Here is a 19464-nt window from a genome sequence, read left to right as displayed (position 1 = left end):
AACCTGGATGGCTTTGGCATTTTACCATGTGTAGTTCAATTAGCGGGCCTTTCATTTTATTGTTAAACCAGCCATTTTCATACACAGTTTTGTCTAAGTACAAACCTTTTAGCGACAGCCGTTTGTCACCCCCACATATATTAGGGATGAGAAAACAGCCCACCAATTAAGATGCCCACACTGGCCCCATCTCCAGGCTCAGCCTGAGGTAGCGATGGAACAGTTAAAGTAAAAACTCAGTTTTCCATTTCAAAGAAAGTTCAAAGGCAACAAGAAAACACTGCCCTGCAAAGGACACAGGTATTTTTATTTATTGCTGGAAAAGTTTAGTTAAGGAGTAGGCCATCAGATTTACTCTGTATCGTAACAAACAATTGTGAGTCCACATCCTGTTCAACAAGAAGGTCTACTTAGTTTTCATTCAAGTCTTGGATCAAATCTATGAATCTGACAAAATGGTGGTTTGAGCACTCTTACAACAGTCACAGCTTAGAATCAAAGACATGGAGTCAAATAATGGTCAAGATATAAAGTGAGCAGTTTTTAACTGGCTTTACGTTGCCGTTGCTACTCCAGCAAGACGTACTACACTATTTCTTAGGCCCCGTATCACAAAGTGATAAATTAAAGGAAATATTAAAAGCACACGAAAACAGGACATCTTTAGGTAGAAGAACAATATTGAGATCACTTGTCTTCTCTGCTTCCATCCAAATTCATGGGTTGTCATAAATCACCAAGCTATTCTGCAAACACTAAGTATTTATTCCACAATCTACTAGTCCTTTATAAAGTATACTGAGAGAATTTATCCAAGAGAAATTACTTAAAATATTCTAAAATAATAAAATAAAATTATCTAAAATAAAACTAAAGATAATATTTACAAGAAGTGAATAACAAATAAGATTACATTATCTGTAGCTCCAGCCTCGTTTTTTGAAAACTACATGGACTTTCTTTCCTCTTTTTCTGAGCATGAGACTAAATATCCCATGTTAAGACACTTTTATGCACCTGTTAATTTAAGTCATAAATACTACAAATATTTCACAGTAAGACTGCCCACTGAAAGCATTCCACATTTTCACTTTAAGATAACAAAAACAAATCTGAGCTAATCAGCACCAGCAGAGAACACAAAATACTTCTCTTACCTCCATTTCTGTGCAGTGTAACCGGCCTGATTTATCTGTAATAAAAAAAAACGAAAAGCTTTCAGTTTAAGTCAATAGACAAAAAAATAAGAAGTCAACTATTTTTTTTCTAGTTTTAGCCAAATATTCTTTGCCTTACTTCAATCACTCATTTCAATAATATTGCAATTATACGCGCATCACAGAATTAACAACAAAAAGGCCCTGCCCTCTTTATTTGGATCCTTCACGACTCTCCCTTTTAAGATGTCTTTAATGTTTGGCTTCATTATTTAAATTGTATGAATGATGCTCAGCCATGGAGGGAACATGAAAACATGTTGGCTTAAATTAAGCAGGAGAGAGTAATTATTTCAAGAGAAAACATACCATTAATTCATAGACCAGGAAAAAGCCACTTGCTTCATCTGATACTTCTGGGATATCAGAGAGTTCAACAACAACATGAAGTTCGAGCAAGCTAAAGTAGAAATATTGCTGTAATATTTTCAGAGGTCCTTTCTTTCACTTTTTGTGTTTCCTCTGAGTTCAGAAACATCACTTTGGAATTTATACAACATGGAGAAATTAAGTGTCTGAATTGTTTCATCAAATTGAAATCTCAATATTCTCGAAGACGAAACACTTTGGTATAAAAGTGCAAGTGGCTTGCCAGTTTATGAAAAAATAAAACTGAAGTTTCACATCATATACCATTCAACTAAAAGTCACGATATTATCACTTTGTATTGATAATTCAAATGAGAAGAGCATGAAGTAGGACATAGCAGGATGATTTTCTCTTGGGAAATGATATTCAGGAAAATAAAATATTCCACAGAAACATTCCACAGAGTAGGGGAGCTCCCCAAAACCTGACTTTCAAAACACGTGGATCTTTAATTTGACCTCTGTGGTCTTCGCTCTTTGGGACCTCCCACAGCACCCCGGGAAAGCCTGCAATGGGGAGCTGTAACTGGAAGGACTGTCCTCATCAGATTGCCCAGCGAGCTCAAGGAAGCTCAACCTACTGGTTAGCATAGTATTTGTACACAGGAGCGATCATGCTGACTTAGTACGTAAAATCTGAATGGCACACAAAACCAGAGGAGAGTCACCCACACAGAAAAAGATTTATTTTTCATGCTGAACTAGTCGCCTTCCCTTTGAAACTATAGGTTACATGCATCTTGAATGAATACGGAGCAACTAACTAACAGAGGGAAAGCTGTTTACCTTCGTTTTGAACTCTTGCCAGTGTAAGCTGAACGCTTAACACCGGTGGCTTATTGCAAAATGAAGCACAGGAGAGTGACTTAGTAAGGCAGCTTTTAAATACTGCATCCTCTTTGCAGAAGGACTGGTGATCCTGGTCAATTCATGTCAAGATCCACATAAGAGACATTCCTGGTGTTCAAACCGGTAACACTTTGTTTTAAATAATAAATTCACTGAAAACTCTTTTTATTTATTTATTTTTACATACACCTACAACTCTTAACAGATTTATGACTATTGAGGGCTACTTCTGTGAAATTCAAATGAAGACGACCAAAACAACATACCTCCACAATATAAGACAATACAAGACCAATTCACAGAAATGCAGTCAAAATGGGGAAGAAAAAAAAAAACTTTTCAGAAAAAAAAAAAAGTATTTTTGGAAAATTACTACTTCAGAAAATGTAAGTAATTTGAAACCTTTAATCATGCAATGGTACACACCGTTCTGCCAGTACTTGCAATCACTGATAAATTCAAGTACTTTGACTTGTGTCTCTTGTAGCATGACCAACAGGAGTCAGACCATTTACCAGATCCTCTCAGTAGCACAGACCCATCACTACACTTCATGGCTACGCTGAGGTCCTATGAAGATCCTTTTAACAGAAGTCTTAACCAAATCCTTACATACAAAACAAATAAATCAGCCCACACTGAAAAAGGTAAAGCAAAAATTCTATTTCTGAAAGGAACAGCAAGAAACTTATCTCACGGCCCCTCTGATAAATCTTTGAGAAACTTCCATGAAAGAAGTTCCTCAAGGAAAAACACTCCAACTTTAGAACCTTTCCTTGTCTCATATCTGGTACTACCAAAATTTACTACTGCTTTCAGAGATTTATTTTTTTTTTTAATATTATAACTAATGTAGGGAACATCTTAAGCCATATTACTTATTCCCATTACTTGGAATCTGGGCAACACCACAGAAGAGGAGCAACGTTTATACCAGCACCTTAAAAAACCATCGTATTGTCAGGATTCCATATGTTGAGGAGGGAAACAGGAGCAACAAGTAGTTTAAGTCTCACACCAGCTCAAACGCACCACAGATGGTATTCTAGACAGGCACAAGCTACTGGTTGACTTGCACCATTTTAACATTACAGACTGCATTATGGAAATTATTTACTGTACCATTCCCTGCCCCTCTCTACCTTGATTCCAATTCCAACCATGTACTCAGCAGATTTCCCTGACCTGTTTGCAGTGACTCTTTTGGAAGTTTCCTAGATTACTAAAGACACACATATTAACTCACCTAAGAAACATATATTGACATGAATCTATCAAGACTGAGCTGAATTTGCTCTTGTATGGCCCGTGCAAGCAAAAATTAGTCATAATGGCTAGCTATAGGAATTTCTTCTCTTCAGCTGAGAAGACTGAAAAAAAACAAACTTCTAAACATAGCCTAAGGGTCACACTTTCCCAATTTGCACTGGGAAAGAGAGAAAAAAACAAAACATTTATATATAATATATATATATACACAAACACACACACCCCTATAAGTCATAAAACTGTCTCTGTCTGCAGGCAGAATGGTTTATCTCGTAAATAAGTGAAGGTTTACAAATTTATTTCAGCAGCTGCTTCTTTACATAGATCCAAACCTCCTTGCCCTTCAAAACTATTCAACTAGCTGCTAACCTGTGCAGCCTTTCTACCACTCTTAATGCCAAAAGATATATATCAAAGCGTTTTTCCATGACAGCTTTCCAATAGTGGCTAATGCATTCATTACTAGTAAACAGCACAACTTTAACTGTCAGATTAACTTCAATTTTTAAACTTCAATTTCTTTTCAGTTTGGGAGATCGTATGATTTTTCCCTCATGGGTTGTTGAAATGCAAAAAAATGTAGTTTTTGAAAGACGGCAACAAGAGGCTTAAATTGAAGGTTTCCTGTATGCCTGAAAATAGTCTTCAAAGAGATGTATAGGCTATGGAATAACAACAAAACAAAACCAACAAAAACCTTTGACCACCATTTTTCACTTCTCAAAATTTCTATTTGAAAATTATTCATATTTCAAGCCCCCAACAAGCTGAGTCAGGCCAAACTTTCATTGAGCATTAGGGCGCTCTGACTCATCCCTCAAGGCAGGAGCATCAGGTCGCTGATTAGACAGGGAGAAATAACTATTTCCAAATAATCATTTGGGAATGCTGTTTTAAAAAGACTGTATTCAATTGACCAATAGCCCGTGTTTCACTGAAGGGCAATTGCCACGTCTTGCAAGGATTGATATATCCCAGATAAAGGTCTTCGCAGATTTAAAAACGAACAGCAAGCCTATCATGTACTGGTGCAAAAAGTACGAAGCACGCATTTAAGACGTCATTTTAAAGCTGGAGTGGATAATTCGGTATGTTAAGAAGGACTGACTGATACAGGGTATTTGCGAGAAAGCCTGCTGGATGTGCCAAACCATTTGCACTCCACTATCTGAAACAAAACTAGGGAGTCGATGTCTGTGTCCTGGCACCACAGCCACACGGCCGCTGCTGCTTCCACTGCGAGCAGCTGCCCCAAGAGCCTCGGAGCCCCTTCCCAGCCTCCCAGCAACATCTGAGACACCTCTGCACCAATCCAAAAGTGTTTCCTTCCAGACAGCTTCAGTCTCGATTGCAGAAGGGAGATCGTCAGCACTCACGTTCAGACAGCAGCGTGGCTGGGGCATGCGCTAGCAGTAAGCCTGAAAGTCATTTTGTGTTAAAGATTAATATTCTGCTTAAATATCACAACCTATTGCTGCAGGTTTGGGGAGAGCTAAACCTATTATTTCCACAATAGCAGACCTCAGGGTGCCCTCAGGAAAGACAGCCACTGCCCACTCGTGCTGGAGGACAGAGGGAGAGGTGGCAGGAGAAGGAACACGGGGCCCACCTGAAGCAAAGGCAGAGAGGGACAATCTGGGAGTCACTAACTCAGGACCCACAAATTCAACAGCCTTTAGTCAGGCCCCCAGATTAAGCAGAATTTGTATGTATTTTCTGGCTTTTGAGTCTCCAAGAGGCACTGTAGCTACAACAGTAGGTTTTTCCCTGGCCTTAAGAGAACAAGGAACTCCTTAAAAACAACAACAACAAGCCCTCATTGTAACCATCTGATTGCAGGAACTGGGGCAGTCCTTACCAAATCTGACAAGGTTTTCAATCCAAGAGTCAAGATTAGTGTCAATAAAAGGAAAGGACAAGAATAAAGACAGCAAAGGCACCCAAGCGACATAAAGAAAGGAGATGATACGTAAAGCACGGGGTTAGTAATTAACACGGAGAGGAAAGCAATGATGGAGCAGAAGTGAGCCAGACTTCTGGCACAGGATGGATATTACAGGACAAACAGATGAAAGGCATGGGAGGACAGAAAGAAAGCCTGGGAAATGGAAAACATGAAAATGGCAAAGAAAATATAGATAAAGCTTGAAGATGGCCATCAGGCTGCGGGGAGGAAGGTCGTGAAGGCTGAGAACACGAGGAGGTGGAGGAGACAGAGGGGGTTAGGAGGGGAAACAGGAGAGCCCTCGGAGCAACTAGGAGAGGCTGATGTTTTTAAGGAAAACACTTAGGCCTTAAGAGTCAACGTATCCCTCCTTTAAACTATGTAATTAGGAGACGACAGGCAATTGGGTGAGTCCTCACAGCTCATGGCTTTTTGGATCTGACTCATGATTTATGTATCAGCCGCCGGTAGGTGATTTAGAACTGGTACGCTGCACTTCTCAAACTGGGAGAGGACGAAGAGGAGAGAAAGAAAATTGTAATAAAACACAAGGAAAACTCTTAGAGAGATTAATATACTGAAGGAGGCCAGGGCTTTGTGTCAGTGTTTTTTTCATGCCTTCATCTTTCTCCATTCAACCCGGATTCGCTGAAGTTACTCCTCATTTTGTACAGTCATGAGTAATCCCCTGCACATTGTACAAAACAGATAATGACTAAGAGGTCTTCACCCAGTAAAGTTTTGTAATAAAAGTTTTTAAAATAATAATTTTCCTTAATACCAAATTAAGGAACCCACATGACATTAATGCTACCCTGTAAGGTATAACACAGTGATTGCTCACTGTCTTGTCCCATTTTTACTCGGCACAAGGAAACTGGCTCTGGTCACCGTGCAATTCTTTCTATGTCCACTGCTCACCCTCTATAGCAAACCCATAAGTCTACCTAGGGATCGAGCCAATTTTTGTTATTCTAAGATAAATACTGTGCTAGACACGCATCTCAAAGTGCTGCTGAGCTCTACGCACAGCTGCCATCCTCTTCCACAGATGCTTATTTGAGTACAGATACTACGCTTGCTCTTCTCTGGCACGTCCATTTATCAACTCTCCACAAAAAAAATGAATATGCGCTTAGACTTCACATGCCTCAAAACGTTTTTGTTTGTTTGTTTGTTCTTAGTTTTGTTACTCTAATCATATTCTCCTTTCTCCTAGAGCTATCCACTTACTTGCTGGTCCAACAAGCAGGCGTGCTTGTGGCAGAAAGCTGAATCCACTGAAGTCTGAGGGAACTTCAAGCACGTTACGGATTTTCTAAACTGATACCACAGCATTGCTGGACCAGTTACGAGCTTTTACCCACTGCTAATAAGCTCTCTCAAGCAGATGGAAAAGTAGTTCTCAGTCTCTCTCTACCTTGGCTATGTCTTCGGAGTCCTGTATTTACACGGCACAGACTGACTCATCTTTCTGTTGCTCTTAAAGCGCACAGCAATAAAATTCGGTGGCATGCTCATACCTCTGCGCGTGTCACGCAAGCTACCTCCAGATTTTATCAGCGGTGGGACAATAATCGTTTTGTCTCCTTACTGGATCCAGCGCTGTAACCTAACAAATTAATTCAGAAACAAAACGCGAACGCTCTGCAGTTTTCTTTCAACAGAGATGATGAAAAAGCTTCCCTGGTTTTCTAAGATGCATTCAGCATCAACAAGGATCCAGGATGCTACGTGCCTTAATCCCCTCATCGCCTCCCTTACCGCAAGGCACTTTCTCCAGCCTCACCAAGGCACTCACGCTCTGTCCAGGCTCGGGACTCCAGGGTCATCTCCGCTGCCTGTCACTCCGACGCCCTCCTTTTCTCGGAATTGCCCCATTAGGTGCTCGCTGACTGCGGCGTCATACACAGATACCCTCTTCACCTCCAAAGCCCTTCTCACGCTGCCCCTCTCCTACCTGTCACCTCTTGCTGTGCAGTCACTGCCACCTCCAACCAGCCCCTGACGCTGGACTCCGTGACCAAAAAAAAAGCACCTCTGTTCCTTCTCCTGTGATGCCCCTTACAGACCTCACACTAATTCCCCGCAACATCACGGAGATGTCTCATTTCTCACTCTACTCTTCAATCTCTGTTAGCACTGACAGTTACAATTCTACTTTTCCTTCTACAGCAGCATTTAATTGCACTAGTAAAGAAAAACCCCATTAAATTACAAAAGTATTATCTTTCACTAAGTCATTACGAGCATCGGGAGCCCACAGTTCCTCAAAGCTCCTTGCTGTTAAGCTCTTCTTAGAAACAATAACTGCAGATTTCGGACAACACCAAACTAGTTGCTCTGCCTTCACAGCCTGATTACCATCTTCACATTTTTGTGAACAAATCTGGCAACCAAGGTTGCCTGTCGGTAACTTCCTTCCACTTGTTTTGTGCAGGCATCTGGAATGTGATTTCATTTATTTATTTACTCCAAGCCAAAGGCATTACATTTTCTTCCTACCTTGACCTCCGCCACTAACAGATACAAGTCTTAAAACTCTAGCAAGGAATGGTGAGGCTTAATACATCAACCTTACTATTTTTAACTACAATTCTTTCCAAATATCCCCAAACAAAATCTGAATTCAGAGCACAATTAAGCGTTAATTCTAGAAGTAGGATTTATTTCAGCAGCAGTCACAGGGCCCCTGTTTTGAAGTTTAAGCAGCAAACACGGCTACTCCCATCCATTATCTTTCAAAAGGGTCAACCAAATTAGAAGGACAATGTCAGGACATTCATCTGCTTCTGAAAAGCACGCATATCTTTCATAAGCACTCTTCAAGAGGCTGATAGATGAGAATGTCTTGATACACACAAGGAAAATTTGCATTTATTAGTCCTATATTTCTCCGCCCTGCCTTCCAATACCTGGACACGCAAAGAAGGACGTGAAAGCCATTACACCTGCCAACACTGCGTAAGCTATCCCTCTCTACCATGTCTCACCCCGAGCCCTCTGGGTCCCGTGAAAGCCACCATGCAGCCAAATTTTCTGCGTTCTTTTTGATTCAGTGCCAGAGCTCTCCATGCGTTATACCCTGCCTCTGAACACTTGGCAGCTGCCCAGGAGAAAAATCTGCATGGCACTTCAGTAGCTTCCCTCTGTGCTTCCTCCTCTGGGGCTGGAGGACAACACAAAAGGAGGAGGAGGAGGAGGAGGAGGAGGAGGAGGTAGTTCTGGTGCTGGTTTCCTGCTCGCATACCCATCACTTTGTTACTGCTTCAAGTTTAAAAACACCACCACCGCTTGTAAGCACTGTTCCTCAAGGAGAAGACTCGAAGCAGTCAAACCACACGTTTACATCCAACGTTTTAACTCATTCAGAAGGTATTTTTTATTGCATCTGGCACTTTACTAGATGCCACTGTTAGCTCCTTTCATATAAATTGCAAGCAAAATAGAGAAGACAAAAACATCCATTAGGTAAAAATACGTTCTACGCTGTATCTCCAAATTCATCTTTCCGAGCAACCCACATTTCTGTGGTATTTAGATGTCAGACAGCTGCAGTGATTCATACCAAGACGACCACAGGGAACTCTTCGTTTTTTTGCATGTTCATGTTTATTTCTTACTCGCTCCACTTCTGGCAGGACGATAAGGTTTGCGAGGCACTGTGAAAACAGCTCTTTTATAAGTGACCCTGAAGCAAACTCTGCGACGCGGCCGCGTTTGCTCCTGAATTAGCCTGAGCTCTACTGACAGGCGTGACTGATCACGCCGTTCTCCCGGCCCTGAACAAAGCCCGAATGTTGGCGACCCAAAGACACCATTCTGTGGGGACTCCTTTATTTGCCACACAGGATCCTCTTGTTTACCAAAACAGAAACCAACGGCCAACATTTGATTCCGTGATGACCCAAACCTACACGCCAACCTACGGCTATACGTTTTTCATGCACCGCAGTAACAGAATAGTTTCGCAGCTCAGAGTATTAGCCCGCAGAATCCCTACTGCTCTAACAAATCTTCTGACACAGCCACTTAAACCTAAGTTGTCTGATACACGAAGGCAAGAAAACAATTACCAGGAATCCTTCCTGATCCTCCTCCTGCTGGGGATTCAGACGGTCAGGTAATACAAACACGCGCATGAAAATGAACAGCTGAGCGAGGTTTCCATTCTCAATCATTTTTTACTTCTATATAACCAAAGCCTAACTGATTAAAGGAAAAAAAAAAAGAGAGATAACTAAGGATCCAAGGATTAGCAAACTACGCAGGTAAAACTGAGAAGATTTTAAAATTGTTCTCTGGTTTTGGTTAATGACAGGGATTTGACTTCAAGGTTGTTTTCCTGCCGTCCGTATCAGTGAAACTCATCTTTCTTTCCTACCTCAAGGATATTTTGTTCAATTTCTAGGTATTTTCAGTCGGAATTTCAAGTATTGCGCATTAGCCAGAGAACTGACTCGGGAGAAATGGGTTTGGAAACGCACCACCCATTTCTACATAATCAGTACTTCTTTTTAGGATAGCTTTAATTTGTATCTCAAGAGTAAAATTAACGTGGCCAGACGGCTTCAGGGCCTACGCCGCTGCACAGGGCTCCCCTACCCATAGCACCGGGGCAGCAGCTCTCAAGTTTTCATTGCTGCTAAGCTGAATACCCGAGCGTAAGAATGACTATCCCTTTGAGAGGCTTGAGATGAAGGAGGCTCGCAACGCTCATTAATCATCGCCCAAGGACGTTGCAGGGAGCAATAAGGAAAAGAACTGGGACGGTTCAAAAGATACGAAAGAGCAGCAAGCCTGCTGTCGGCTCTTCCACGCAGCGACCTACTGGCATCCACTGCACCATGCAAATTGCGATTTCCAATGGAAACCTGCCACAGGCTCTGCAAACCAAAGAAAAATGCAAGCTGCTGGACTAGGACCACCTTGGTTTCATGTTGTTGCCAGGTAGTCCTACAAATCCTTTGTAAAAGCGTGAAGGCTGAGCACGGCCTGTGCCGCACGGCCGTATTCGGAGGCGCTGGGATGACTTGGGGCAGGCAGAGATACAGACGTGGGATCGCTGAGCACGGTCTAGCAGCCAACATCTGGCCTGAGCTCCTTTCCTTGCCTGTTAATTATAGCTATTGGAGGGGTGCGTGCCTGGTGGTCCCCCCTCGTGCCCTCCCACGTACATCCGCGTGTGCGTGCCAGAGCGCGGCCCGAACTTCACATTCGGATACACCCCGCAGGTCATTAAAAACATACCGCGAGAGGCAACAGAATAAGGCCACGAACAGCAAGGAAAAGGTAACAACAAAAAGAAACGCGTACTAAATCACTGCGTTTCCTACCGCTGACATGAGAGAGGGGAAGAAGCCTGATCCCGCCCCAGAACACCGCAACAAAAGCAGCACAGGGAGTGCAATGCCCTGTTCTGCGTGTTTGTGTGGCACACAGACCCACCGGCTGGGAAAGCGCTTCCCCGGCACCTCTGGGTGTCCGTCTGGCATTTCATTAACATTACAGGCACCTATTTTTTTTTTAAATAAGAGGGCACATCAGACCGTATTCAAGTGGCAATGGTTATTCCACTCACTGAAGTTGTGGGAGAAAGTGGGAGCCCCCCTTCCATTTATTTTTTATTATTTTTTGGTATTTGCATGTACCGCCGGCCCCAAGCCGGCTCAGCGCGCATCTCCAGGCAGGCGCCCCGCTGACAGCCTTCACCAGCCGGTGACACGCAGCGCAACATCCACGTCCCAGCTGCCGGGGGACCATTAACCCCACTTGGTGAATTCACCACAGCGCTCTGCTCCACACCGCCTGAAAACCCCCAAATTCCTGCCTTCCCAGGAAATTCAGCGACGCTGGATCCGGCTAGCCTGACGGCGGGGAACGCCATCGATGCGCGATGACCGGCCTCATCCCTGTGCCAGCTGCGTTTAGGTTGAAAAACCCCTAAACCCCCAAACCCGGATAAACCCCCCCAAATCCCACATCCCCCCTTACACAGCCTATCCCGGCCGAGCCGTGCCCGGCTTCCCAGGGTCCGGGTCCCGCGGACAAAGGCGGTGTAGGGGGGGCTTTTGGGGGGGCTCGCCCCTCACCTGCGGCGCTGTGGGGCGGCCGCCGGGGCTCGCCCCGCTCCATGCTGACGGCGCCGTCCCTCCAGACGCGGAGGTGCGCGGCCGCCCCCGGCCTGCCCGCGGGGGTCTCTCCGCGGCGGGCGCGGGCCCGCAGCCACCCGCAGCACTGGTAGCACACGGCCCACGCCTGCTCCTCGTTGATGGGCTGGTTGTACAGCCGCAGGATCTCCTCCAGCGACAGCGCCTCCGGTTGCCCTCCTCCTCCTCCTCCTGGTTCTCCTCCGCCGCCGTCCTCATCGTCGGCGGCGGCAGCGGGGCGGGAGGCGCCGGGCTGCGGCTCTGCGCCGCGCTCCCCCGGCAGCGCCATGCCCTGCCTCGGCTCAGCGCCCAACGCTGCTGCTGCGGCTGCTCCTTGTGCTGCTGCTGCTCCTTGTGCTGCTGCTGCTGCTGCTGCTGCTGCTGCTCCCTGCACTCATCCTCCCCGCCCCGCCAGTGCCGCCAGGCCGCCGGACAGCCCGGCCCAGGCAGGCGGGCGGGCAGCGGGCGGCCGGCGGGAGGAGCGGCCCCGGCGCTGCCGCCGCCGCGGGGGGAACGGCTCCGAGCCGCGCAATGGCGGCCCCCGGCGCCCCGCCGCCGCAGCGCCCCCTGCCGCCCCCCGCCCCGGGACCCCGAGCGCGCGGCAGCGCCCGCAGTGCCCCCTGCTGCACGAGGGGGCTCCCCTTCGGCGGTTCGCCTTCAACCGCAGGGAGCGGGGACTTCCCCCCCTCGCATGGTTTTAGCCGAGGCCTTTAATTCAGCCGTACCCAGCGTGCGCCGATCCAGCCCTTTGAATTATATTGGATACAAGGAGATCGATGCAGCGAGCGTACTGCCTAAAGTTTTAACCGTGGAAGCAATTCAATAGTTTCAATTTATTTAGCCTCAAAAGAGATGGCTAGAGTTGTCATGGTAAAAAGCACAAGAGGCAGGGCCTGGTTGCCATTTCTCACAGCATGAGGACTGACATATGCTCAGCAAAATCATCAGCATGTTTAAGACAACCGAAACCACACGTGGGTAAGTACAGGTGAGAGTATCAGGCTCTGACAAAATCATGGAGGGTTATTACATAGAACAACTACTACCGCAGAAGCGACCTAAGTTTGAGTGTCAGAAACAGGAGAGTTGTTACAGAAATGAGCCTCTGCAGGTTTTTTTTCCTCACCTATCATCCATGACATGTTATTGTCAGGGAAAAGGCACGAGGTTGGACAGACTTTATCTAAGCCAGTACAGTTATTTATGTTTTGGTGTTCAAATCTTAATTTTGAAGGTAAAAAGAAAAAAAATCTATAAATTATTACATTCATAGATTATAAACATTACCTATACCCAACTGAACTGTCTATAGAAGCTCAACATTGACGCTAGTGCTAGCTCCAAGATAGGCAGAAATAAATTTCTGCTGTGGAAAGGAAACATACAACATTGCTATAAGTATTAAAGGTGCTTTTATTAAAATAAACTCTCTTTATAAATACAATTATCATCGTGTATACAATTCACTTCACACAATGCAGTATTCAAAATTGGTGGCATCTATATAAAATACAATATTAGTTTAATTGCATAATTTGATATGCCGATACATTATTTTGCAGATCCAAAGAGGCATGCATGATTTTGTTTTTCAAAGGACAGAGCGGTATTTACAAGCAAACATGATCCAAACGGCACATGCAGATTCAGGGTATGTAAACACTCGTACACGAACTGCAAGTCGCACTTGGTCACCCCTGCAACAGATTATTTCTTCACAGAAAGGAGACCTGCGACAAAGAAGGAAAAACAAGAGTAACAAATATCACTAAGCTATTATTAAAGTTTTCAGTTATACAGGTGCAATTATTTGAAACATGATTAACAAATAACAAGCGTCCCAAGTCTGTCAACACAAATAATATTGTTTTATAGCAGAAGGGCTGTTGCCTCAAAGGAGAACAAGACCACTGCTGATCACTTAGCAAGTGCAGAGAAATTAAATGCAGGGAGTGAAAACAACACACTCATTCTTTAATTTAATCCATCAGAAGTCTATCATCACTGAACTCATCCATTTAACACAAGAGCTCTGTACCCCATGCCCGATTGATTACGTGCATCATACATTCTTTATTCTTCCAGTTCTTATTAAAGGAAGTTGATTTCCTTTAAACTTAAGTCAGTATCAAAACAAACAAAAAAAACCTGCAATTCATAATTATGTATTTCTACTTGGTTTTAACATATACGTTATTTATACTTAGTCTTACCGAAGACACGTGGCAAATGCTCTCCTGGCATTTCTGTATACAAAATGGATAGGAAACCCTTTAAATGTGTGACCATCAGGTACTGCTCTTCGTACAGCATCTTGAAACTCTTCGTTTCCAGCAGAAATGCTCGTGGTACGTTCGAGCTCGTAGGCTGCTAACGCTGGTGACAACAGGTAGGATAGATGGTCGTCCCAAACAGTAGAAAGGCCAAGATCCTGCGAGGCAAGTCACAACATGATGACAACCATGCAGAATGAATTTAAGGATATTAATCACCTTGCATAATGTACAGATTCAAATAAATTCGTGACCAATCTTTAACTTGTAGTTCATGGAAGTGAATCCATAAAGCAGTAAGGTGTAGGTACTGATTCACACACCAAACCAGAAGAATCAAACGCCACCAACAAAATATCAAACACTTATCGAGAAATTAAGTCAGACTCAACTAAAACAAAACCAGCAGAGTTGAAACTATGTTTTAGCTACAGTATATTTGGAAGAAATTTAAGACTACAGTGCTGGTGTATAAGATAGGCAACAGAAATAAGGGAAAGATCAACAAAGATTCACCTCACGTTTTCCTAACGTCTCCTGGAAATTCACTTCAAAAAAACAACGCACAAGTTCCCAAAACACAGATATGTATGCATGTGCACTTTCCTCCTACTATCCAACAAATGCAAATAAGTAGAAAAATCTACCATTTAAGTGTTCAACACTGTACGAGATTCATTCTCTGAGAATTACTTGCAACCCTCAGGTTGAGCATTATGTGGTAACAGATTAAAAAGCAAAGATTGCTAACATTGAAAAAAAAAAAACCCATCATCTATCAGGAATTTAAAATACCATCTCCTTCATATCCAGCACAGGAAGAGTAATTTCTGGTATATTACGTCACGTAGAAATCTTGATAAAGGACAAAACTAACTTCTAAAAATACCTGCTAATTTTGTAAAGCACTCAGAGTAAGACTGAAAACTGAAAGCCTGCTTTTATCTATGGAAGAGATATACGTATAAAATTAAAAAATTAAAAATGTGATGGATACTTCAGCCCACTGACAAACAGGATTTTTATCTTCTTGGCTCTTTTATAAACCACTCATAAGTAGTCTGCAGATGCCAGAAAGCCAAAAATCACAGACCAGGAAAGAGAGGGAAAGGCAGGGTGGGGGGAATAAGCCCACAAAACTGCAGCACTGCCACTGCAAACAGTTAGTACGATGTCTGAACTAGCCAAGTACAGTCATCCCAGATGTTTTTCAGTTATTTTAATTTTCACATCTTGCATTTCTGCAACAGGTGATGGAAAACGCATTGCAAAGGCACAACTATGCAAACTAACAAACAGCTATGCAAAACAAGCACACAACAAAAACATGCACCTTTACTACCTCAGCAGACCAGTGACAGTTTTTAAACAAGATTACCTTCCTGTGTTCCGAGACCAGTAATCTCAGCTGCAATTCTATCTCGTTGCTTGTTACTGCAGCATCTATTGCAGAAGCACACAGAGGAGGAAACGGGGGAACTGAAGACGCTGCTCCAGGAGAACACACAGATTTTATTGCTTCTCCACTCATGGGCTTCCATTTAGACTCGTCGTGCAGGTCAAACACGCAGACCTCCACAGCATCAGTGGGCTGACAATTTCCGAAGAACTTCTGATGGTTGAAGACACAACCTATTGTGCGATAGGGATACAAGGGCTTGGGTTGTTCAACTAGCGGAGGGTCGTCAGGGTTGATAGGCCTGTGGATATACCTGATCAAAAACATTCAGTTTTTTATTAATGCACCTTATTTCACGTTTTTATTAATGCACCTTATTTCATGTCAAGGTAAAAATACGTAGATGAGACAGAAATAAGTCATTTCTCCTTTTTAAAATATAACTCAAGTTTGTTAATAAAATTTCCTCCCCAAAATAGCATTCAAATCAAGAATAATAATTTATTCTAATAATTAATTCTAATACAGAAAAGTAATTACACGTTTTTGGAGGCGTAGCATACAATGCAATAATACATTACTTTTCCTCTTTATATGTAGGAAAATAAGCTGATTAATCAAGCAGATACTGAATAACAATTAAATTTTGCAACTATAAAAACATGCCCATACAGCTTCCACACTGTTCATCGCATTTTGGGAAGTACAGCTTAAAATGCTAATCATAACATACATAATCACTGGCAAAACATAACTGCTTATTTTCAACACTGGTTATGAACCAGCTCCTTTCACAAAGCCAAAAGTTTTACATTCAAGTCTGTGGTCCCACTGTACTTCTAACAACGCAACTTCAAGCTATATATTGCAAAAATTATGTTTCCAAAGGTATCTCGTTTCAAACAGCACTAAGAAGTATAATGGCATGGATTATAGTGCTGAGTGTCATCTGTAAACAGGAAGTTCTTATCATTGAAGTTCTGAGCTTTTTTTTTTTTTTCTTCAAATTTTGATATAAAAATTGGGACTGAGTACCACTCCATGCCCTTGAGCAACAGGGCATGCAGAATGACAAAAAGGGAAAGAATTTTTAATAAACGGGTACCAGAAGCTTTAGAATACAGAACAACAATGTGCCCTTCTAAAATGACTCAAGTGAGAATTTCAGAGATTTCTTGCACAGAGATTTCTGCAGGGGAACAAAGTAGTGCAACACTAATTTCACAAATGAACTAAGATTAAAAAAAACACATAGGGGCTCCTAATCAATCATATCAGATTTCATCTCCTTCTTCATAAATGAAGACAATCAGCTGCCCTAAGACACAAAACAGCTGAACTACTGAAAAGTATATTACAAACTGATGAAATACTTCACCTCACACTGAACCAGTTACTCTTCAAACAGCAGCAGAACGCAGAACACAAATTTGAAGACAAAAGCCTCCTAGACACTCACATACTTAGTTACATGACAGGATGTAGAGACTAGAAAAATAAATAAATCCAAAGAACTACACAGATCTCAATACACCTTGTTCAGTTTTCTTACATTCTCTTAACTCACCTATGCCCCGTTAAGCTCTCCCAAAAGGTAATCGTTCCGTCGGTTCCACAAGTCATTACCCAAGTGTGGGGGACTCCTTTTGCTTTTGTTCCCACGCACACAAAGGCTTCCAATCCATATCCAAGAAGAAGGCTGCACAGAAGGTTAGCATGATCTTCACAGTCACCCTAGACAGTAAGCATTTGTAAGTTGGTTTGAGTATCAGGCACAGCTAAAACTATTAAAGAAAGAAAACCAATTATATTTCTCCAACTGTTATTTAGGAAGTCACGTTTCCCTCCTATTTACGTAAAACATGTATCAAAAAGTCAGGATTTTATTTTTATTTTTATTTTTTAAAAAAAAAGGTACTTTTAGGCACAAAGTAAAGCAAGTTGTATGCTGTGCTTTCGATACTCTGCAAAATCACAACACAGCATGTTAAAGCTAGAAATAACATCTACAATTTCAATACCTTCCTCATTCTTTTAGGCAAGAGAAGCAAAGATGGCCAAAATCATGAACTAGTTTAATTCTGCTAACTGTATAATGGGAAAACTAACCAGTACAAACTATACTGAAATCTCCAGGCTAATTTTACAAAAAATCTTGTTATCCCATACCAGTAGTTGGTTAGCTTCTTTGATAACTAAAGAATTCTTTCTTGTGGTAAAGTTTTAGCTTTCTGTAACAGAATAAATCATTTTAAGTAGTTTCACTGCAGACTATTTTTATTTTAGATTCAAGTACAGTGTATGACTAACACTGGAAAACATCTCTTATAAGGATACCTTCAAGTAAAACAAAACCAGAACCTCTTAGTTTTGTCTTCACAGACCAATGTTCTAATTAAAAGCAAAAATGTATATAAAGCAAATACCCAAGACAGTATCAGAAATTATACAGTATTTTCATAGTTAGGAAATATGGTCACTGAATAAAATATAGATCTACTGTAATTTTACTTTACTTTTTTAATTTAATTAAGATCTCCCACAGACGTGACTATAGAAAAGCTGAAAGTCACTTCAGCTGCATTTCCTTCCAACCAGAATTTTTCTTCATAAATTTATTGCTACCAATTTTAAATGTCTAATATTTTTTCCTCTTATGTTCTTCACAACTGTTAGCTGTAAAAGAAAGATTCCTCATGCAACAAAGCCTTTATAACACAAAGCACAGCATTCATTACATAAATAGCACAATCTTCCCCTATCATAATGTACAAAGCAAATATCCGAATAAGTAGATTTAAACCAAGTTTTTGTTGAACCTGCGTTAATTTAATAATGTGTCATGGTTTTGGCTGGGATAGAGTTAATTTTGTTCGTAGAGGCTCACACAATGCTGTGTTTTGTATTTTTGATGAAAACAGTGGTGATAACACAGGGATGTTTCAGTTGCTGCAGAGCAGTGCTTGCACAGAGCCAAGGACCTTCCTGCTTGTCGTGTCCTGCCAGCGACCAGGCTGGGGGTGCACCAGGGGCTGGGGGGGACACAGCCAGGACGGCTGGCCCAGGGGACGTCCCACACCGTGTGGGGCCATGCTCAGCAGTAACAGCTGGGGTAAAGGAGGAGGAAGGGGAGGACACCGGGACTGATGGCGTTTGTCTTCCCAAGAAATCATTATGTGTGACGAGCCCTGCTTGGCTGGGAGTGGCTGAACACCTGCCTGCCGGTGGGAAGGAGTGAACAAACTCCGTGCTCTGCTTTGCTTGTGCATGCAGCATTTGCTTTACTTATTAAACTGCCTTTACCTTGACCCACGAGTTCTTTCTTACCTTTCCAATTCTCTCTCCTATCCCACCTAGGGAGAGCGGGTGAGAAGCTGTGTGCTGCTTAGCTCACTACCAGGGTTAAAACACAATATAACGCCACACTGTTTTTCGTAAGAAGAGTAATAACGGTCCACCTGGTGTCTCAGGAGCTAAATTCTGCTATTTTCTGCAGAGCTTTCCACTACACTGCCTTGGAGAAAACCCTTTCTCTGTACCTCCAAGCACAACAGTCCTCAAACTCAAAAGTCACTATCATCACTTTCATCTGAAAGCCAGCGGGTAGCTCAGAGCTTGCCTTTACATGGCCGGTACCTATGTGTGATACAGTATTTTAGTCATAGGATGGTTTGGGTAGGGAGGGACCTTAAAGATCACCTGCTTCCAGCCCCCCTGCCACTGGCAGGGACACCTCCCAACAGAGCAGGCTGCCCAGGGCCCCATCCAGCCTGGCCTTGAGCACCTCCAGGGATGGGGCATCCACAGCTTCTCTGGGCAGCCTGTGCCAGGGCCTCACCACCCTCTGAGGGAAGAATTTCTTTCTTATATCTCATCTAAAGCTATACTCAGAGACAATAGCTAGTGCCTTTTCTGCGTGGTCTTTGAGACTGGTCTAAAAAATGAGGTATAGCTCCTGCTGCCAAGAACAGCGGATCTTTTTAATTATAAATAC

General features: G+C 42.8%; 2 protein-coding genes across 6 annotated transcripts in view; both read right to left on the bottom strand.

Moving 5' to 3' along the window:
* The window catches only part of SPIRE1 (spire type actin nucleation factor 1), a 129758-nt gene extending 117426 nt beyond the window's left edge, over positions 1 to 12332 (bottom strand). For 2 of the 4 annotated variants that reach the window (XM_080580339.1, XM_080580341.1), the window contains exons 1-2: positions 11742 to 12323; positions 1158 to 1192 (exon numbers count right to left, since the gene is read on the bottom strand). In XM_080580339.1, coding sequence (XP_080436465.1) covers positions 1158 to 1192; positions 11742 to 12087 — 381 coding nt within the window. In that variant the 5' untranslated portion in view covers positions 12088 to 12323. Of the gene's footprint in view, positions 1 to 1157; positions 1193 to 11741 lie in introns of all 4 variants that reach the window. The other 2 variants (XR_013946626.1, XM_080580340.1) reach the window with 2 other exon arrangements.
* Positions 12333 to 13193: 861 nt separating this feature from the next.
* The window catches only part of CEP76 (centrosomal protein 76), a 14382-nt gene continuing 8111 nt past the window's right edge, over positions 13194 to 19464 (bottom strand). For both annotated transcript variants that reach the window (XM_080580342.1, XM_080580343.1), the window contains exons 9-12: positions 17038 to 17204; positions 15450 to 15783; positions 14012 to 14229; positions 13194 to 13528 (exon numbers count right to left, since the gene is read on the bottom strand). In XM_080580342.1, the coding sequence (XP_080436468.1) occupies positions 13390 to 13528; positions 14012 to 14229; positions 15450 to 15783; positions 17038 to 17204 (858 nt within the window). In that variant the 3' untranslated portion in view covers positions 13194 to 13389. The remainder of the gene's footprint in view (positions 13529 to 14011; positions 14230 to 15449; positions 15784 to 17037; positions 17205 to 19464) is intronic.

Source organism: Anser brachyrhynchus (genome assembly GCF_964034855.1).
Source record: "Anser brachyrhynchus genome assembly, chromosome: 2".
NCBI lineage: Eukaryota > Metazoa > Chordata > Aves > Anseriformes > Anatidae > Anser > Anser brachyrhynchus.
This window is presented reverse-complemented; position numbering and strand designations above follow the sequence as displayed.